We start from the raw sequence: 22,075 nt of genomic DNA, 5'->3' as shown, positions 1-22,075 counted from the left end.
TAATAAATATGCAAGTGCTTTGAAAACTACAAATGGCTATATAAATATTACAGAGGAATAAGTCAATGAAATGGATAGTAAGTATCCCTACCATATTCTAATACTCACCATATGGGTGATTATCACTGTAAAATTATCTCTTTCCAGGAAGCCTAAAGCTAACGGGAGAAAAATATCAACTGAGATTTTTACACTGTGGTCTTTTACATTTCTTTCTCTATATAGGAGTTGCATATTTGAATCTTACTCTGAATTATTAATTTTCTAAGAGTTTGAGGACTCTAAGGAGTAAAGATATTAATGCTGCAAGAATTAATCAAGGTATAAATAGTATTATTAGTCCATTAGTAAGTTATTCCATCCAAATACTATAAAGTTTTCTATGTTCTTATTTAAAAGCAGAGCAAGAAAATGGATCAATATTCTTTAACCTTTTTCAACTGTGATTCCATCTTCAGACACTCCTCTTTCTTCTGCTCCAAAGCAATTTCTAGAGTCTTAAGCCGTGAGTCCTTTTTCAGTCCTGAGGAAGCCAGGGACGAGGCGTGTTCTTTCAGATCCAAGAGTGAAGCCTAAAAGAAGCAACACATATCTAGAATAAACACTATTTATTAACCAAATGGAGACTGAACTTCTTAAATTTATTTTCCTGGTGGTTTCTAGTTTCTTTCCATTACCATATACTGACATATTTCCAAGAACACGAAATATAAAATAGCAGCATTACCTCTGGCTTTCAAGTCCTAACTGAAACAAAATGAATCCCCAAGAAAGGCCAACTGAATAGTGACTTAAGGAGTTCTAGCAATACCTATCCATTCTCACAAAATAAATGGAAGAAGGTCAAGCTCTGTGGATATAAGCAGTCAGCCTTAGTGGCTACACTGATTTTTCTCTTTTAAAAGAAATATTCTATTAGAAACTTCAATTTCTATACATTTTCCTAAAGGTATTAGAAAGAAAACCCTGAGAATGTCCCTAAAGCTCATGAATATCTGATCATGAGGCATTAGGCACTTTTGCTGTTCAGGTGGCATACACGAGGTTCTCCAGAAGTGAGATGGAAATGTATGAAGGCACCTATCTGGTCAAGAGTTGGGTAAGGTTTTCCTGCTGGTGTTGAGGTGATCCCTAAGAGTGGCTGTAAACAGACTCCTCCTAGTGCATATTCCCTCCATCTGTCACCTTTCTTACCACTGGCACAATAATTCTCCAAATGTACCTGGAGAAGTTCTATTATTTTGGAATCTACAAAGTGTCATTAACAAATAAGAAACCAACTCCTAATGGCTGGAAGAGGCAGGAGGTAAGGCTTAGGAAATGAATCTTTCCATCTAAGCTTCCTGAAACAGCCTTGGCTCTAAGAAGAGTCTGTAAACCTTCCATCAGACCCTTTTCTGCACACGTTATGTCCACACCGACAACATACACACAGGGCACTGACTAAGCATCTGCGGGGGGTGATCCCGACCTCTTTCTCTGAGAGGTCGCCCTGCAGCACGCTGACTTTCTCTTTCAGGTCTTTAAGGTCTTTCTTGTAGTTGTCAATTTCCTCCTGCTTTTCCCGCTCATCTCGGTCGCGCTGCTCCTTCAAGCGTTCAATCGTCCGCTCCTGTTAAGAGAAGACATCAGTGCATAGAAAATTCCTTTCTACTTCTACCTCATGACTACAATTCAGTTCTGAGCTCATGCAGTTTCACACTTCCATCCTCCACTTAAAAAAGACAGTGATAGGTCATTAATAATTTACTTTTTAAAGAATTCATCCTTCCTGCCTATCTTGCTATAACATACATCTGGCTTTGTTCTTTTGATTCCCTTAGGTTTCTTTACCAATAATCTTAATTAGTATTAGACACCACTAAAGTATTCTTTCGAATAATCTTGTTTATTCAATTCCCAAGTAACAAAAAACTTACATGTATATATACCCTAAGTACCAAATATTTCTTCTCTATATATAACTCATATGTTTCTACAAAGCAATGGAAACAATTTCTACACCAAAGAGGAGGAGGTTGGAGAGATTATGATTTGTTGAGCTTAAAGCATCAAGAAAGATAAAGAAAAAAGAAACCATTAAAACTTCTGTCAACAGATACTCAGGAAGTTTGAAAGCTGAAGCAATTTAAGTATATTTCTGGGTATTATTTCTGAATAGATTTGGGGATCAAGCCATGATCCCTGTGAAGGCAGCTTGAAGCATTCTGCATCCAAGAGGCTTAAGGAACAGTAACTGTATTCCTTAAATTAAAAAAAAAAAAAATTCCAATTAAAATGCCCCACCAAGAGTCTTTAAACCTTTTCCAAGACATTAACACTTGTCACACCAGGCTACTTCTTTATTTACTCAATCATACCTGAAAAAACTAGGTTTGCTCACAAAGCAAAACGAAATGGCAAGGCCACAACTTGAAAAACAGCAAGCACATTGTATTAAAAACTAAAGCCCGTGAAGACAAGAGGTCCCAGTGTGGCCCAGTGAGAGGACCAATGATGCCCCTCAATGGTCAGTGTCTGACATGCCCACTTGACAATTCAGGCTGATCATACAAACCCAAGGGGCGCTTCTGAGAGAGCAGCACTGACACACTACACTACCAGGGGTGATGCAGACAGCTCGCGGGAAGCTGCTATGCAGCACGGGGAGCTCAGCTCGCGCGCTGTGCTGACCCAGGGGGCGGGTGGGGAGTGGGGATGGTGGGCGCGTGAGGAGGCTCAAGGGGGAGGAAGTATACGTATACATTTAGCTCATTCACTTTGTTGCACAGCAGAAACTAATACAACACTGTAAAGCAATTATACTCCAATCGTATAATTAAAATATTATTCAAATAAAAAAAAGTTTGTCTTCAGAAGACAGTCAACAGGTACACATGGCTGATTCTCTAGAAACTTTAGCCCCTGCCCTCCAGTATGGACTCCACCCTGCCCAGTAACAGATGCTTAAACCACCAACAATAAAATGGATCTTCTTTCCCTCACACTATCAGCAGTAGGGGCAGCTCTTCTCCCTTCTGCCAAAGCGACTTCCTCTGTCTTCTCCACCCGTCTCATCACCCGAGTGACTTCTGGATTCACGAGGAGACGGACAAAGTGTGTGTGTGTGAGGAATCTGGGCTGGTCACCCACCTTCTCAGCAAGGGCCTCCTCCAGAGTGGTCAAAGCGGTGTCGGTGTTGGTGGTGTCCGCCTGCAAGGACTTGACTCGCTCCTTCAAGCTGCTCATCTGCTTTTCCTTATCTCTAAGCTGCTCTTGGAGGTTTTCAATCTGAGTTGTGAATAAAAATCATTTTAAGTTGGAAACAGACAGGTCAGGGTTGTTTGTGAGTGTGTGTTCTGTAGAAATAATTTAATCCTAAGGGTTTTAGAATTTCATGCAAACCTTTAAGCTGAGAATTTATAGCTGAGAAAGAGAAATCACACTCATTGGCAGGGGGGCGGGGAGTTATTGGGCACACATGTAGAGTCATGACTCTCAAGAAGTAACTAGGGAGAAAAGACCGCACATACAGGGATGGGGAGAAGGAGAAGACCTAAAGAGCCATGAGCAGTAACTGGATTACTCCCCAGCAATGGTGTGGATGCCCAGAGGGACTCCTCTAAAAAGTGCTGGAGGAGGACAGGGAATGGGCCAGCGGGACAGTAGAAAAACAAACCAGCGTGTAAAGGAGCAACTGTTCTTAAGTGATAGTGTTCCAGTTAGATTTTTTATACCACCTTTTATCTAAACAGCAAGGATTTTCAATGAAATTTATTATTGTAGTTACTCATTCTTTGATACACACTTACACGCTTCATTTAATCGAAACAAGTAGTGCTGGATTCTCTACTATGCCAGGTGTGGGTGACACAAAGAGAAGTGAACAGACCCATTTCCATTAGAAGGTGGGAAGAGGACTCTCTGAAGCTGAACCCAGGACATGGACATGGGTAGACAGACGGGAGCGATGAGGGACTTTTAAGCAAAGAAATGGTCTGGTCAAGTTCTCTGTTTCAGACTGATTAGTTCTGATGGCTGTGGAGAAGATATCTAAGGCGACTTATGTAGAGACATGACAACAATTAGAGGAGACCGTGTCAATGCAGGTAACAGAGCTTGGAAACTAAATGAGCTAAGAGAGATGGAAAAGACGGGATGAGCTTGTGAACGTGTGGAAACAGCATGTTATCAGTAAGGAGACAAGTGTAGGTACAGTGAAAAAACAGTAAGAAAAGATATGGAGGAACTCAGATGTTCTTGATAAGCTAAAGGAAAATAATAAATAAGGCCACTCCTAAAACTCATAAACGTCATTCTTTTGTTCAGCATATATTTGCGCTCTTGCTACAGGACAGGCACTTTTCCAGGTGTTGAGAATTAATTAAAACAGACAACCCCGTCCTCAAAGAGCTTATATCCTACCTACATGGTAGACAGTCGATGAATAAATAAAATGAATACAGTACTCAGGACAGCGGGTAAGCCCTATAGAGAAAAATGGAGCAGGAGAATACAATAGTCCTGTGTTCTTGAACTACCTGGTTTATCTCACACAGCTTTCAAAAAGCAACATGTCTTACCCCCATGAACAAGATGACCACAGTCTACACTCCTCCATACATGAACATATTACATTTGCACACATACACACTGCATTCTTTTGTCTATCTACACTTTTATCACATTTATCTCCATTAGTCCATCTATCTGTACATTATAACGCTAATCTCCAATCATCATCATTCATTTTATATACATCTCCACAAGTAGACTGAATCCACCTTCTCTACATTGTAATGCTAATCTCCAACCACAGTCATTCATTTCATGCACATCTCCACAAGTAGACTGAATCCGACTTCTCCACCCCAGTTTTGTACCTTCGTATCTGGCACACGTCATGTCCGTGATAAATCTGGCTCATTAATCAGTAAATAATGTATAATATTTGACTTTTATAAACTGTATTTAGGCATACACATAAACTTTTGCCAAGAAAGGAACTACAAAAGAACCCTAGATCCAACCTTAAAATAATTTCCTACATCAACTTAATACTGTATTATAAGCTCTTTAAGGGTCTGCTTCATTCCAAAGGGGGAAGAAAAGCAAAGGCCCCTTTCTAGAGTCAATGAAAATTTCATAGCAGAAGAAATAAGCTAAGCAAAAAAGATTTGGTGAATTAGGTGAACTTATCAATAGGAGACCATGAATACTGTAAAGCTTGGATTTTTACTCTTTAACAAGGAAATAATCCTACAGGTCAACCATTGAAACTGGTTCCAACCTTTTCAATGCCAATCAAGTCTAAAGCTTACTGTCTGAGAACAGAATATCACGTATGAAGAAGTATTAGTTCCCTTTAGTTTAATCAGACCCTCCTACTGGAATCTCATACGGATCAATATTTAGGTAAACCCACAACCTCTAAAGAGTTTTGCCACTTAAAAATCTAGCACACCATAAACACACAGAATGCAATGCCCTAGTGTTTACATGTTTAACCAGCTGTGCACCTAATTCTAGTTGCTAACATATAAATCCTACTCAAATAAAAAGATACAATCAGGTCGATTAGATTTTCTCACCAAGAAAGCTAACGTATAAACCCTAATCAAATAAAAAGATACGATCATGGTGTCGATTAGACTTTCTTACCAAGAAAGAGCAGTACAACAGCTTTTCTTACAAAATGAAATTTCCCAAAACCAACCAAGTTTTATGTATCACAAAACAAGAGGTCTCTTTTATGAGCCTGTCTAATATACAAACAGCCCTTACATGCGTAATAAGGATAAGTACCCTTCGTTCTCCTCCGTTATCAACATCTAAGAAATTAAAACATTAACTGTTAACAACTTCACTTGTATAATTTATATGTAGTCCAACTATTAAAGGAATCCATTTATTCTCTGCTGGTAAAAACAAAAAAACAAACAAACAAAAAACCTTTCCTGATATACTCGGGTATAGAAGCTGCTAAACTAGGTAAAATCCCCTTTAACAAGTTCCCCCTAAGCTGCTTTCTTATTCAATCACTCAGCTGTCTAAACAGATTGTTGAGTTGGAGGGAAGGAAAAGGATGGCTATTCTTGGACTCCTATTTACTTCTAAAGAGCAGAAATAAACATTCCATAGTGACAGGAACCGACAAAATGAAAAAAGGGCAGTGGTCACTAAAACTGCCTTCTTTGGGCAAGTTGCCATCAGTGAGGAAGACTTGAAACAGACTTGAAACAGATGCAGATATGTGCAAACTAGCTGCACAGGCATTAAACAAACTCCCTCCTGTGCGGGAGGAGGGTGTATACAAAACATTTTTAGTTATCCAGCATCGGGATGGACAATAGTTAATCCTACTAAGAACTCCTCTTATATATCATTGCTTTGTTTGTTGTTATTTAGTTGCTAAGTCCTGTCTGACTCTTTGTGACCCCATGGACTGTACACAGCCTGCCAGGCTCCCCAGTTCAGGGAACTCTGTAGGCAAGAATACTGGAGTGGGTAGCCATGCCCTTCTCTGGGGGATCTTCTCGACCCAGGGATCGAACCCAGGTCTCAAGCACTGCAGGCAGATTCTTTACTGTCTTAGCACCAGGGAAGCTGTGGACCTGATGATTAATGGAGAGGTCCAATTAGGTAATACAAACAGCCTAATAGCATAGGAAAGAACAATGAAGAATTCAAGACGGAAATATTTTTAAAATAATTATTTAGAGAAAAAAGACATTTTCCTTAAAATGATCCCTCTAATTAGAGTATATCCCTGGTAACTGGGCTGGAAAGAAAAGAGAAATAATATACCTATTACACTACATAGAGCCTTTCTTTTCCTTATACAATTTTTATTTTACAAAGAGAGAGGAAAATTGATGGAGGAAGAAGACTGATGTCGAATGCAGGCCGCACGTAAATCCATCGATCTGCACAGCAGCTCCATATTGGCACAGATTTCTTCACATCTTTTGTTTTGGTTTTTATCAGCATTTCCAGTTGTCAGAAACTATCATGTTTCAACATGGGTGATTTATTCCTACTCGAGTGGAACTGATTACTCTGCCAGGCCCTAATCACTGAGCGAAGGTAGAGGAGACTTTCTATAGGTTGTAGTACTAAGGACAAGAAATCCCCCAATACTTCTCGCAGCCACCTACCTACTCTGAGCATCATTTGAAGGAAAAGAATTTTTCAATGATGCCTCCACACTTATTCTAAGCAGTCATCAGTGTCAAATTTATTGTGTGAAGTAGGTTCAGGAATCTTAGGCTCTTCCTTTCTTTTTTTAATCATGTATCTACTTGGTGCTCTTCTCAGACATTAATTATCAGCATATCCTGGGTTTATTCTAATTATCCTTCTGTACCTGTATTTACTAGGTTTCCATGGTAGCTCAGTGGTAAAGAATCCCCCTGCCAATGCAGGAGACGCAGTTTCAATCCCTGGGTTGGGAAGATCTCCTGCAGTAGGAAATGGTAACCTACTCCAATATTCCTGCCTGGAGAATTCCATGGACAGAGGAGCCTGGTGGGCTACAGTTCATGGAGTTGTGAAGAGTCAGACACAACTGAGCAACTGAGCACATGAACACAGGAACCCTTGTATCCCAACTTGTTTGTTTCACAAATTCTGGGTATTTTGAAGCAAGAGTTCAATGATGACCTTAAGGTATGTCTCACATTCCAGTCCACACAAATGAGCCATGGGCATTTTTACATGAAGAGCACCAACTGCTTTCATAAGAAAAGTTAAAAACCATTAATCGGTGGCATTCTATTCAAATACCCACAATACTGCCTACAGTGAATAGTCACTTCACTTAGAACCGCCTGCTTAGCTGCTGTGTCAGAGTCTGGTCTGGCTGGGATGCTGGGAGGACAGAACGACAGGAATCACAGGTCCTCACTATACGCAACCGAAACCCAAGAACCTCATCAAATTTAGGGAATTTTTCTTGGTCAACTTGAATGATTTTTCTAAGCTGAAAAACTCCTGTAGGAAAAGAAAAAGCGTTAGGAGATAAAAGTAAGGAGGTCTAGCAATCACAGGAAGATGAAACAGATAAAGAACAAAATACTTGTCTGATGCTAGAAGCTATTTTCTGGTGAGGGTACAGATCGGTGTGGCAGAGAGAAGGAAGGGCACAGACAGTGATTTCATCAAAGTCTGATTTCATATTAACTTCTTCAGGCGGTTAATTATTTCAGCTTCTCAACTAGAGTTGACAGGCACCTAGGCATCTATCCAAATAGGGATTCCCACAGGTGAGAAGGCAATGCGAGTTAATTCATGTCAAATGAGAAGCAGTTTTAAGCAGAATATTAACTGTGCTTTGAAACTTTGATCAAGCGTTGTTGTTGTTGTTTTCAAATCCTTTATCCCTTTCCAGATACCTATCTATGTCTTTATACGCTGACTAGTTCCTCCTACGAGGTCTCCTGAGAGACTACTAAGAATAACCTTTGTCCCGAAAGGGACCTGACCCTTTCATATTGACTTGTCAATTACCATTTTTCAAGTTTAAAATGTATATTCGGTCAAAACAGAATTCAGGACACTGCAAACTAGAGCCTGCAAGAATCTGAGGATATTAATATGGCACACGATCAACCAAAAAAGGACACATTCCATAAATCCTCAAATTATTTACTAAGCTGCTCAAAAGTCCAAAGAAATGATGTTTTAATAAGGGTCAAGATTACTTCTATGTTGTACAAAGCATTACAGCATAAGCCTCTGAATGGTTCTTATTTACATTATGCCTTAGGCACTGAAAATACAGAATTTATCCAAAGGCCACGTTCTCTCAGGTCTGCCCTTAGTGCCTCCACAATAACGCCGGTACAACAGGGCTCCACATTTCCCCAGGTGAAAAATACAAAGCTCTTTAAAAACATATCCACACTTATCCCAGGAATGCAAGACTGATTCAACATACAAAAATCAATCAACAGAACAGTCAGACATGACTGAGCACACACATAGATGCTGCTGACAAAAACGAAGTTAAATCAGACTTCGCAAGTTCAACCATCTACCCTCCTCAAAGTTTTACTTGAAAAGGTGAGGGGGGGAAAAAGTTACATAAGCAAAGTAAATCCACATGGAGCACACTCCCCAGGAGAAATACCACCGTCAATCAGACTTCATTGACTATGTCTTGTTTTTTCAATAAAATACTGTAAGAATTTAGCTATATATATTTTCCACTGAGGAAAAAAAATTAACATTTTAAAAAAATAAGTAAAAGAAAGAAAAGGGAAATCCTAATGCCTAAGTATATTAAGCTTTCAACTTAAATGCAATTAGGGCCTGACCTTGTCCTCTTCTAACCTAGCTAATAGCTTGTGACTTTAAAACAATATTTAGAAAACACTGCAAGTAATTCTTATTAAAAATCATTCTTGCTGTTTAGTCACTGAGTCGTGTCCAACTCTTTTGTGACCCCATGGACTGTAGCCCCTGCAGGCTCCTGTGTCCATGGAATTTCCCAGCCAAGAATACAGGAGTGGGTTGCCATTTCCTTCTCCAGGGGATCTTTCCAACCCAGGGATGGGACCCACATCTCCTGCATTGGCAGGTGGATTCTTCACCACTGAGCCACCAGGCAAGCCCTTGTTAAAGACAAGGCAGCACAATTTTTAAAATATTAATTTTCCCAGAATAAATTAGTAAATGTTGTTTTCAATGATAAAACATATCTTTCCATTTTATGATATGGAAAAACTGAAGAAACTAACATAGTCTTAAGACTCCACAGAAAACAAAGTATATAAAGAACGTGTTCTTCCTGACTTCCTACCGAAAACAAAGTAACAGGAGACTTAAAGAACCAATCTAGAACCAAGAAAGGGGAAACCTTCTAATTCTATGCATCAGTAGCTTTCTGCTACTGTTAGATCTGAACACTAAATACTGACACTCAGGACACTGGAGATGCAGGCCAGGCAAAAGAAACAGACGTTACAGAGCAGAGACAGCAGAGATGATAATACCTGCATCAGCAAATTAAACTCCAAGCTCCATTACCATTTATAAATCCATCAAGCAAGGGGCGGTACAATTTTAACACACATTCTGAATGCAGCTCAGATTCAAATGCTCAGTTACATTTTCCAGGTCAGTGGTTTATTATAAAAATAAGAGATCTACTGTAACACAAAACTACTTTAAACCATCGGGGAGAGCCCTGAAAAGGAGGGGCCGATGCTAATCCCGTTGTACAGCACGCCTGGCCATCTGCTATTGTCTCATCTCACTCTCGGAGCACAAGGCTATCACCATGCATACAAATACATTCATTGCCTAGAAAGCTAGAGATGGTGGGCGGGCAGGGATGGCCCAGTTTACTTCAGTCACTCAGTCGTGTCCAACTCTTTGTGACTCCATGGACTGCAGCATGTCAGGCTTCCCTGTCAATCACCAATTCCCAGAGCTTGCTCAAACTCATGTCCATTGAGTTAGTGATGCCATCCAACCATCTCATCCTCTGTTGTCCCCTTCTCCTCCTGCCTTCATCTTTCCCAGCATCAGGGTCTTTTCAAATGAGTCGGTTCTTTGCATCAGGTGGTCAAAGTATTGGAGTTTCAGCTTCAGCATCAGTCCTTCCAATGAATATTCAGGACTGATTTCCTTTAGGATGGACTGGCTGGATCTCCTTGCAGTCCAAGGGACTTTCAAGAGTCTTCTCCAACACCACAGTTCAAAAGCATCAATTCTTCGGCACTCAGTTTTCTTTATAGTCCAACTCTCACATTCATACATGACTACTGGAAAAACCATAGCTTTGACTAGTTGGACCTTTGTTGGCAAAGTAATGTCTCTGCTTTTTAATATGCTCTCTAGGTTGGTCACAGCTTTTCTTCCAAGGAGCAAGCATCTTTTAATTTCATGGCTGCAGTCACCATTTGCAGTGATTCATTCTGGAGCCTGAGAATTTAAAATCTCTCACTGTTTCCATTGTTTCCCCATCTATTTGCCATGAAGAGATGGGATCGGATGCCATGATCTTAGTTTTCTGAATGTTGAGTTTTAAGCCAACTTTTTCACTCTCTTCTTTCACTTTCATCAAGAGGCTCTTTAGTTCTTTGCTTTCTGCCGTAAGGGTGGTATCATCTGCCTATCTGATGTTATTGATATTTCTCTCAGCAATCTTGATTCCAGCTTGTGCTTCATCCAGCCTGGCATTTCACATGATGTACTCTGCATAGAAGTTAAATAAGCAGAGTGACAATATACAGCCTTGACATACTCCTTTCCCAATTTGGAACCAGTCCATTGTTCCACGGCCAATTCTAACTTGCTTCCTGACCTGCATACAGATTTCTCGGAGGCAGGTAAGGTAGACTGGTATTCCCATCTCTTACAGAATTTTCCAGTTTGTTGTGATCCACACAGTCAAAGGCTTTGGCATAGTAAAGAAAGCAGAAGCAGATGCCTTTTCTGGAACTCTTGCTTTTTCGATGATCCAGTGGATATTGGCAATTTGATGTCTGGTTCCTCTGCCTTTTCTAAATCCAGCTTGAACATCTGGAAGTTCTTGGTCCACGTACTGTTGAAGCCTGGCTTGGAGAATTTTGAGCATTACTTTGCTGTCGTTGAGATGAGTGCAACTGTGTGGTAGTTTGAACATTCTTTGGCATTGCCTTTCTTTGGGACTGGAATGAAAACTGACCTTTTCCAGTCCTGCGGCCGCTGTTGAGTTTTCCAAATTTGCTGGCATATTGAGTGCGGTGCTTTAACAGCATCATCTTTTAGGATCTGAAATAGCTCAACTGGAATTCCATCACCTCCACTAGCTTTGTTTGTAGTGATGCTTCCTAAGGCCCACTTGACTTCGAATTCCAGGATGTCTGGCTTTAGGTGAGTGATCACACCACTGTGAATATCTGGGTCATGAAGATCTTTTTTGTATAGTTCTTCTGTGTATTCCTGGAGAATATACTGGAGAAGGGAATGGCAAACCACTTCAGTACTCCTGCCTTGAGAACCCAATGAACAGGGATGGTCCAGACAGAGCCCAAACTGGTCCAGAATGTGGGATAATCCAACCATTACCACAGCTGCTACTATTCTCAAAAAACAAAGTTTAACGCATATTTAATAGGCCAAAGTAATACATTATTTCCTGATATTCTCCTTAAATATTAAAATAGTTAAATATTACTTAAATAAATGGTTGTAAGTAATATCTGTGAAAAGATGATCAGAGAATGCAGATGCCAAGAAGATGAAAGGAGAGTTACCATCTCCCTCTTCCTTATGGAGTAAGTGTCTAAATCAAGAAGCCAAGCAGGTTAAGTGTTGTGTAGAATTAAGACATGTCTTCAGGAATATCTCAAGTTCCATGGGTTGGCTTAAAACCTCAATTTGTTTTTTCCTTAAGATGCTATGGAAAAACCAAAATAAACTTTTTGGCCAATCCAATACCTAAAAGGTTATGCTTAATATCCCACTGCAGATCAATTTCTAAAGTTTCTAATGGAAAATCTTCAGGACCAGGGGAAAGAAAAGTTGAATTCTACTTACTAGTTTCCTAAATAAAGTAACAGGATAACAAAGATGAATGCATTCACTGAAAAGCTTCTCATGATATAAGAAGTGGGAATAACTTTCCCAGAGACTCTTAACAGAGTTCATAAGGAGGCGGGTAGAAAAAAGAATTCAGAGCTAGAGATCTGCCATGAATTTTTAAGAATCCGTATTATAAACGTATGAAGAATGGAGGTTCCATTCTGGGACACAACCCTCTTGGCAAGGACACGACCCACCTTTTTCACTCACAGCGCTCCCTCAGCCTGGGACACCTCACCCCTCCCCCATCTGCCAAGCAAACTTCATGCATCTTCAAGACTCGGCCGCTGTGACTTTTCTCAGACTCCTCTCGCGCAAGGTCGAATCTGAAATGCTCTGCTTTGTGCCCACGTGTGCCATTCGTGTAGCAGCCTCTTTAGCTCTGAGAGTCTGAGAGCAGGAGCCACGTCTTGTCTGTGTGTTCACTAGCACAGCACCAGGCACACAGCAGAAGGTGCTACGTTGTCAGCATGAGGGAAGACGGCGGAGGATGCCTGGGACGACCAGAAGCCCAACAGAACACAGTGACTGTGTGACTACAGATGTCCTCAGGAAGCAGAGGAGCCAAGGAGACTCCCGTGTCCACAAATACTCCCTGCCCTAAAACGAATGGTCCTGTTCCACCGTGCGACTATGCCACAACTCACCCACTCAGTTCTGTCAGTGACCATCTGCACAGTGTTTCCTCAGTTTTATATCTTTCCTCAATCCAAACAAGGTTACTATGAGCATTCCTATATATACCTTGGAGTTCATCTAAAGTATATGTACAAGGCACTTTACATTTAATAAGTGCTTTCCAAAATACCTGTATCTAATTTAAAAGCCCAACAGCACTGCATGAAAAAGAAATCCAGTTGCCATATTTACCAATACCTGATACTGTCAGACTTCTTAATTTTTGCCAATATAGCTTAAAATGGAAAGTATAAAATGATTTCTTAATCTTTTACTTTACATTCCCCTGATGACAGTGGGGATAATGGGTAAATCGCTGTTCATATTTACTTGCCACGTGTATTTCCTCTTACATCTATTTGCTTAATACACACTTAAGTTGCACAAAAACACATTATCCTGGCCTAAGGTATGGGTGCATGCATAAACACCAAAGCAAGTATTTATTTCTGGGAGATAACAGAGGGGAATACTATCAAGAAAAGGTATGCCAAAGAACTTGGACTGTATTTGAAATTTTACTTCCCAAGTCGAATAACTACAATTACTTATTATGTTATTCTCTATGTTTTTTGTATCTCTCAAATAACTAAATTATGAAACATAAAAAGATAATACAAATGCATGGTCAACAAGCATGCACTTATGACCACTCTGGGAAAGGCGTTCAAAGGATTTCTTGGGGAACCAAGAATTAAATGAAATGTAAACCTTGGAAACAAGGCAGGCTATGGTGCAACAGCTAGAGGTAAACGTTAAATTCACTGAAACGCAGAAATGAAGGCTACACAATGTGAATTACCATGACAGAAAAGACAGTTCTTTCCCCTCAACAAGAAGCACAATGTAAATATGAAAAGTACCGTAGACACAGCTAAAGACAACAAAGTTTACCAGCAAAAATCAGGAAGGGTGATTATAAATACACTAAGTATTTTTCACAGAAAGTAGTCAACAGACATTGCTTCACTTTAAAATGTGTTAAATTCAGACATAAAAATTAAATACATTGCTAAAAGTAATACGGAGATTAGGAAAACTAGACACAAGTTATATTTTCCCTACTCCATGAAACTGCTGTAATCAAGGTTACAAAGGACCTTTGCAGTATTAAACCCAATGGCAAATTCTTAGTTTTCATCTTATTTAACTCATCAGCAGTACTTGACAAGGCTAATCATCACCCTCTTGAAACTTCCTTAACTTGATTTCTAAGACATCACGTTCCAGTGAAAAGTCATAAACCTATTCTTTGAAGAGAGAGATTTGACAAAATGATGCTCAAGTTCATGTGGAGAAAGAAACAAGTGAGAAAAGTCAGAAATTGCTACAAAAAAAGGAAAAGAATAAAGCAGAACAACCTTACTGAACACTAAATGCATGATTAAAGTGCAATAATTAATAAAACTTGCTACTGGGACAGATAGAGAGGCAGATACATGGAACAGGCCAGAAATAGGCCCAGATTTACAGGACAATTTATCTGTGGCATCTCACGTCAGAAGAAAAAAGGTAGATTATTTAACAAACATTATAATGACAGCCGTCTGGCTACATATAAGAACAAAAGCTGAATCATTACAGCCAAAACATAAATTTCACAAAATAATGTTTAGATGTAAAGAAAAAAGAAACTTTAAACAAACCAGAAGAAAGCGTGTGTGAGTTACTTAATAATCTTGGCGGGCATAAGGGCTCTTTGAGCATGACCAAAAATTCAGAGGACTCAGAGGAAAGGACTACTAAGTCTGAAGTATAAATTCTAAGACAAACACCACCAAGGAAACAAAGAAGAAAAGGACAAACAAAACATATTTTGCAAAGCATGAAGAAAAGAGGCCAGTTCAACATGGGAAAGAAATTAATCCTTATGTGATAGAAAAGGTAAAAATGAAAGGAACATGTAGGTTCCCAAAGAAAACTATGAAATGCACTCAGATTTAAACAAATATTAATCAGGAAGGTAGACATTTTTAATTATCTACGAGATCAGTGGAAATTTTTAGAGGTTTGGCAACAATCGTCTGATGAAGCTGTGAAGAAAGCCATCTGAATATAAAAAAGCCACAGGCTTTGTAAAAAACTGGGCATCTGTTGTTTTTTTTTTGGATTCATACAATATCATTCTTGAATGAGGTGATTTATGTCGCTGTTATGCTGTTATGATAAATATGTAAATAAGGAGGGAAAACCCTATAAATATCTACTGACACAGCTGTAGGACATTAGTTGATCATGGTGTAAGACACTGAAGGCCATGCAGACATTAAAAACAATGAGATAAAGCTACATATAAAATGACATTAACATGTTTACTTTTAAACAAATAAATAAGTATGATCCCAGCTGTCTTTTTTAAAAAAAGGTGTGTGACACAAACAGGCCCACATATATACCCAGATATTTAATAAAAGAGTATACAATAATTACCAGCAAGTTACATCTAAAGAGCTTCACTGACAGGGCCAAAGAATGAGAAAAAATAATTTCATTTCTGATGTTTTTGTACTTCTTGAATTTTTTTTACCTTGAACATATATTACTTTCATAATTTAAAACTAGAAAAAACGTAGAAGAAATTAGCATCCACTAACAACGTATCATAGGCAACTATTTAGAGTGATCTAACTTTTATGTTTACTCGAAAGCAGATGAAAACCAAACTAATGTAACAGAGGACAAATACTAAACACAGTCCTCTGTGCACAAAGGAAAAGCTGAACTTGAGGTTTAATAAGGTGAGTTATCTTCCCTGGCTATCGTTAGAGGTTAAAAATGAGCTGGGACAACGTCAAATACTTCTCATCCATCCCCTCAATGGAGAGGAGCAATCAACAGCAGTGCCTACTCCAACTGTCACCTCAAGGGCAGCCTTAATGAAGCTACATGTGGGAGGGGCAGATGGTCAACAGTACTTTCCTGACTGATTATAGAGTGTTAGCCTCTTCCCAGTAGTGATTAAGGTAAAAAAGGAAAGAAAGTCTTCTTTTCCTTGAGATATGCACATTACATGTCAGTACAGTAGCACGGGTCTCTATTCAAAACTGTAGTCCTCTTAACCCCGAGGATGGAGCAGCAAGCACCCGGCCCACGCACTACACTAACATGTCAGCACAGTTGCCGTATGAGACAGAAGACCAGGAGAGGCGGAGCGATGCCAGAATAATCGCTCGGGCAATTTACAAGGCACTGTGCACAAACAGTAACATGGGGAATGTGCCTGAAGATACCAGACAGTGTTTACTTGGAAACTTTAAGAACCGAATGTGCAGAGCAGTTTTAACAACCTACCTCCTTCAACAACAGTTTTCAACTCCTTCCTGCAGAAGTATCAACAGAGGAATGAGAGGCAGACTTTGACAGCATGTGGGTACAAGGCAGAGGGCCCTGGGTTCAGAACACGTGCACCTCACCTTCTTCTGAAGAACGTTGACCTTCCGCTCCTTCACGTCCAGCATGTCCTTGAGGTCGTGGATCTCCCCGGCCTGCGTCCCCTTCTCTTCAGCCATGTCCTGGATTTGCTTTGTCTTCTTATTCAGCATGGTTTCCTTCTCTTCCAAACGCAACCGCAGAGCGTCCACCTACGAGTGTTGAGATTTTTACAAGTGATTAACTGAAAAGAAGGACTTCCCAGGTGGCTCAGCGGTGAAGAACCTGCCTGCCAATGCAGGAGACTCCAACTCGATCCCTGGGCTGGGGAGATCCCCAAGAAGGGCATGGCAAGCCACCCCAGTATTCTTGCCTGGAGAATCCCCATAGACAGTGAACCCTGGCGGGCTACAGTTCATGGGGGTTGCAAACAGTTGGACATGACTTAATGACTAAACAATAACAACTGAAAAGAATGGAATGTAATTCCTTCCCAATAGATGTGCACTGTTGCCCAAGTAATATTTTTATAGCAAGCTTACATTAGAATTCAAATAACGGGGCTTCCCTGATAGCTCAGTTGGTAAAGATCTGCCTGCAATGCAGGAGATCCTGGTTCAATTCCTGGGTTGAGAAGATCCACTGGAGAAGGGAAAAAGCTATCCACTCCAGTATTCTGGCCTGGAGAACCAATCCATGGGGGTCGCAAAGAGCCGGACAGGACTGAGCAACTTTCACTTTCTGGAGAAGGGAAGGGGTACATACCACTCTGAATGTAATCATGACTACTTAGAATTAAACTCTAAAATTTTGTGAGTTCTTCCATAATGAAATAAAAATTTTACGTCAGTTAGATTACGATGGTATCAAGATAAATAGATCCAAATAAACGGGACAAGATAGAGAATTGTTAAAAATGGGCCGAGCTTTGCTACTTCTATAAAAGCAGGTATGATCTATCATGTTTCTCAAATTTTACATGCATTAGAATCCTTCAGAAGATTTGAACAGAATGCCAGGACAAGCCATCAGAGTTTCTAATCCAGCAAGGTTGGGGCTCAAGAATCAGTATTTCTAACAAGTTCCCAAGTGATACCACACTGCTTTAGAAAATTTAAAATTAGAAAGAAAACTGTAACTGCCACCAAACTTGACACTTGCTGAATCAAATACTACAATCCACCTGCAGCTGACAATATTATCACACACTCAGAGATCTGCGAGGCCAAGCAAGTCTACCACCAGCTCCTCTGACTAGACAGCCCAAGTTTGCTGTCCAAGTACCAGCACATCCGGAAATAACAGCATTATAACTATAGTATCAGTAATATATCAAAACTATATCATATCAAAACACTAAGGAGGGAGGTTCAAGATGGAAGGGACATATGTTTACCTATGGCTGATTCATGCTGATGTATGGCAGAAAACCAACACCAGATTGTAAAGCAACTGTCCTTCAATTAAAAATAAATTAAATAAATAACTGCTACTGCTAAGTCACTTCAGTCGTGTCCGACTCGGCGCAACCCCATAGACGGCAGCCCACCAGGCCTCCCCATCCCTGGGATTCTCCAGGCAAGAACACTGGAGTGGGTTGCCATTTCCTTCTCCAATGCATGCAAGTGAAAAGTGAAAGTGAAGTCGCTCAGTCGTGTCTGACTCTTAGCGACCCCGTGGACTGCAGCCCACCAGGCTCCTCCATCCATGGGATTTTCCAGGCAAGAGTACTGGAGTGGGGTGCCATTGCCTTCTCCGAAATAAATAACTAGTATTAGCAAAAAAAAAAAAAAGAGCATAAAGAAGGCTGAACATCCAAGAATTGATGTTTTCCAATTGTGGTGCTACAGAAGACTCTTGAGAGTCCCTTGGACAGCAAGATCAAACCAGTCAATCCTAAGGGAAATCAACCCTGAATACTCATTGGAAGGACTGATGCTGAAGCTGAAGCTCCAATACTTTGGCCACCTGATATGAACAGCCAACTCACTGGCGAAGATTCTGATGCTAGAAAAGACGCTGGGCAAGACTGAAGGCAAAAGGAGAAGAAAGTGGCAGAGGATGAGATGGTTGGATGACACCACCGATTCAATGGACACAAACCTGGGTGAACTCCGGGAGATAGTGAGGGACAGGGAGGCCTGGTGTGCTGCAGTTCATGGGGTCACTAAGAGTCAGACATGATTTAGCAACTGAACAACAAAGCAAAAACCTCCCCCCCCCAAAACTAACATTATATAAAAATAATATGGTCTCTGAGTACCAATACTGTGTGTGTAGTAGCATTTACTGCTCAATAGATACTGAGGAAAATTTCCTAGGAAACTAGTCTCATTTGAAACTGCTATAGATAAGCCATCATGTACTTACAAATAATCTTAAACTATGCTAGAGAGGAAAAACGTATAAATGAAAAGATTTCACTCTGCTCATCTCTATTTCAACCACTTCAATGCCACCAGGGTCGCCAAGCCAAATATTGGGGAGCCATCTTTTCAGGTCTCATAATTCTTCACCACAACTTCCACTGTCCCCTCAATAAACACTCCCTTATCTGTAACTTTCCTCTGGTTTAATAAATGATACATGGCAAGCTTTCTCATGTTCTGCAAAGATTCACCTAAGAACTGTCAAACTCTGAAAATCGTATTTCTGAAGCTCAGCTCTTTCTTTTATGCCTGCTAAGCCTATTCTTTGTTCATAGCATAACCTCTGACCCATCACCCTTTTTGTTATCCACCTCCCTTGTAGTTTTATTTCTCTCCCAGCCTGAGCAATCATTTCAAATACAGCCTCACATCATTTTGTTTTGTTTTGTTTTTTTGCAGTCATGTTTATTGCACAAACCTTTACTTCTAAATTAACCAGTTTTCTTCATTCTACCCTCACACTTCTGAACCTTCTTGCATGTGGTCAGGTATGTGCTTGCCAACCACACATAGAGTATTATCGAAAGCCCTCAGAATTCTGAGGACAGTAACTGTGAGACCTCAGAGAGCTGCTGCTTTGCGGAAAGCACCTAGATGCCCTGCTGCGTTTCTGCATCAGACCCCTGACTCTGCTAAGTGACCTGGAGGCGGGCCTGTGCTAACCACTCACTAAAGCCTGCGTGCTGTTCTGATGGAATGTCAGGTATGAGACCCACAGGAACTGGTGACTGAAAAAGGTAATGAGTGAAAAACTCTTGTTATAGATACACAAACTTTTGGTGTTACTGCAGTGGGAAATGCCGGCTTTGATATTCAAAATAGTTTATATCCCAAAGATTAGGCACAAACTACCCACGCCCACATACACCCTAATCACTAAATGATCTTTTCAAGTCAAGTCACCTGTGTACACTTTTTATTGGTCTGCTTTTTCATGCAACGCAGAATTTAAATGTGCTAGTCTGCAGATCTAAGATAAAAAATACCACAAAAACCACTTTGCTACTACTAGATTAATCGCTCTGAATTCTACACTGATCTTTTGGTTTGAACTAAATTCATAGTGTAATTTTGCGTGAGGTCCATATTTCACAAACCACACACACACACAAAAAGCATATTCAGGGAAACCCCTCAGAGATTAGCAGGATACACAGTCATCACCCTAACACCATTCTTGGCAGGGGGAATAATGCCTTGTTTATTCATGTCCGCTGGGCTGGAGGAACAGCATCTCTCCAGCTTGCCAAGCATCAAGGTCTGTGGCAAGCAGGTTATGCCAACTTCAACATAAGTAGGAGGCTTTTCCTCTGCAGGATTTTCCCTACCAATGGACGTGAACAGAAAAATGGCTACCCTGCTGTTCTTGTCTTTTACTTCATCAGTATCAACCCATCTTAGCCTTCTTCTGTTTTATATCAATAAATAGATTTACCTAAGAGCACAGTAGTATTTGCATGGAAACAATGGTGTATTTCCTGTAATTCCTCTCTTGGAGTTACAGGACTCACTCTGCTTCCAACTCTCTGACCACGCCTTTTCAATGTTATTCACTGGTGCGTGATAAGTCACTTCAGTGGTGTCTGACTCTTTGCAACCCCATGGACTGTAGTCCACCAGGCTCCTCTGCTCATGGGATTCTCCAGGCAAGAGTACTGAAGTGGGTTGCCATGCGCTTCTCCAGGGGATCTTCCCAACCCAGGGATTGAACACAGGTCTCCTACGTTAAGCCAGGTCCTACATTAACAGGTGAGTTCTTTACCACTAGCGCCACCTGGGAAGGCTGTTCTTCACTGGACCCTCTGTCATTTCCCTCTATGTCTCACTCCCTACAACTTCCTCTGGAGAAACCACTTCATTCTTGAGGCTTTAGCCACCATCCCCCTAACAACAGTGCCCACATATTTATTCCTGGTCCCAACCAGTTTTAAAAACCTGAGATTCTAACAAAAGTTTCTGCTTAAATCAGATATACCACTGAATATTCTGTTTAGAATGAGTTTTTTTTTTTTTTAAGAATCTTTGCTTTTAAAGGACCTTTAAAAGTGGCCAAACATTAATGCAGATTAAATCTGAGTGATGTCTATTATGTTATTTTCTGCATTTTTCCTGTATTTGACAGTATTTTGTAAGGTTTTTAAAAATTAAATAAACTACTTCTAATTATAAGACTGCAAAAAAAGCAAAGCCCACACTAAGTGACCTGCCCAAGATCACAGCATAACCTCCCGTCACCACTTCTCCCACTGTCTCCGCCTAGAAAGAAGGATGAACGAAGGGCACTGGGCCAGGAGACCAACACGGCACACAAGCAGACCTTTTAAGAAGGCTGTTCCAACAAACTCAGTGAGTTTGTTTGACACCCCATCCCAATGAAAAGCTGAAGAGCTCAGAGAAACTTCAAGAAGACCACAGGCAGAGATGTGTCATTCCAGTTTATTTGTACAAGGGTAGGAGGGGGTGCAAATGTATGGTCTAAAAAAAACCAATGGCAATACTTTAACCCAGTGATATTTAATATTAATCTCCAAATTCAAATGAGCGCATCATAATTAAAAAACTATTCTAGCCACATTTAACGTCTATTTCAACCTTAAGAAGTTGGCATTATTATTAATTTCATGGACCGATGAAAAAATGGAAGAGGAAAGAGGTAAAATAACTCATCCAAGGCCACATAACTAATAAATGCAGGATGCTGTGTTTCAAACCGAGGTTTGACTTCAAAGCCCAGGCTTTTGACCACAATGTTGCTAAATCCAGACCAGCTCTGTGGAGGTTAACAGATCAACAGTGGTGTTCACAAAACAGGAACAATTCCATGGGTGTCATTAATACACACTACCCCCAAAGACCTCAATCCCTGGCTTAATTTAGTGATTTGAGAGCCAGATGAAAGTCCAGGATAGCTTCAGAGAGGAAGACAAGATCAATTAAGAGCAAGAGAAATATTAGTAATTACAGAAATGAGAACTTTTCAACAGTTGGTTCAAACTGACTTTTAGGGGATGCAACAGGAGAAACCTGCTTTGGAAAAAGTGACCCTT

General features: G+C 40.3%; 1 protein-coding gene across 12 annotated transcripts in view; it reads right to left on the bottom strand.

The window, feature by feature from the left end:
* ERC1 (ELKS/RAB6-interacting/CAST family member 1) overlaps positions 1–22,075 on the bottom strand; it is a 269,160-nt gene that overhangs the window by 163,295 nt on the left and 83,790 nt on the right. For all 12 annotated transcript variants that reach the window (XM_005207251.5, XM_005207252.5, XM_010805656.4 and 9 more), the window contains 4 exons: positions 16,644–16,811; positions 3,133–3,270; positions 1,472–1,612; positions 432–572 (listed from right to left, as the gene is read on the bottom strand). In XM_005207251.5, coding sequence (XP_005207308.1) covers positions 432–572; positions 1,472–1,612; positions 3,133–3,270; positions 16,644–16,811 — 588 coding nt within the window. The remainder of the gene's footprint in view (positions 1–431; positions 573–1,471; positions 1,613–3,132; positions 3,271–16,643; positions 16,812–22,075) is intronic.

Source organism: Bos taurus, chromosome 5, assembly GCF_002263795.3.
Source record: "Bos taurus isolate L1 Dominette 01449 registration number 42190680 breed Hereford chromosome 5, ARS-UCD2.0, whole genome shotgun sequence".
Classification (NCBI taxonomy): domain Eukaryota; kingdom Metazoa; phylum Chordata; class Mammalia; order Artiodactyla; family Bovidae; genus Bos; species Bos taurus.
Note: the sequence above shows the minus strand (reverse complement) of the source record. Positions and strands in the feature narration are given on the sequence as shown.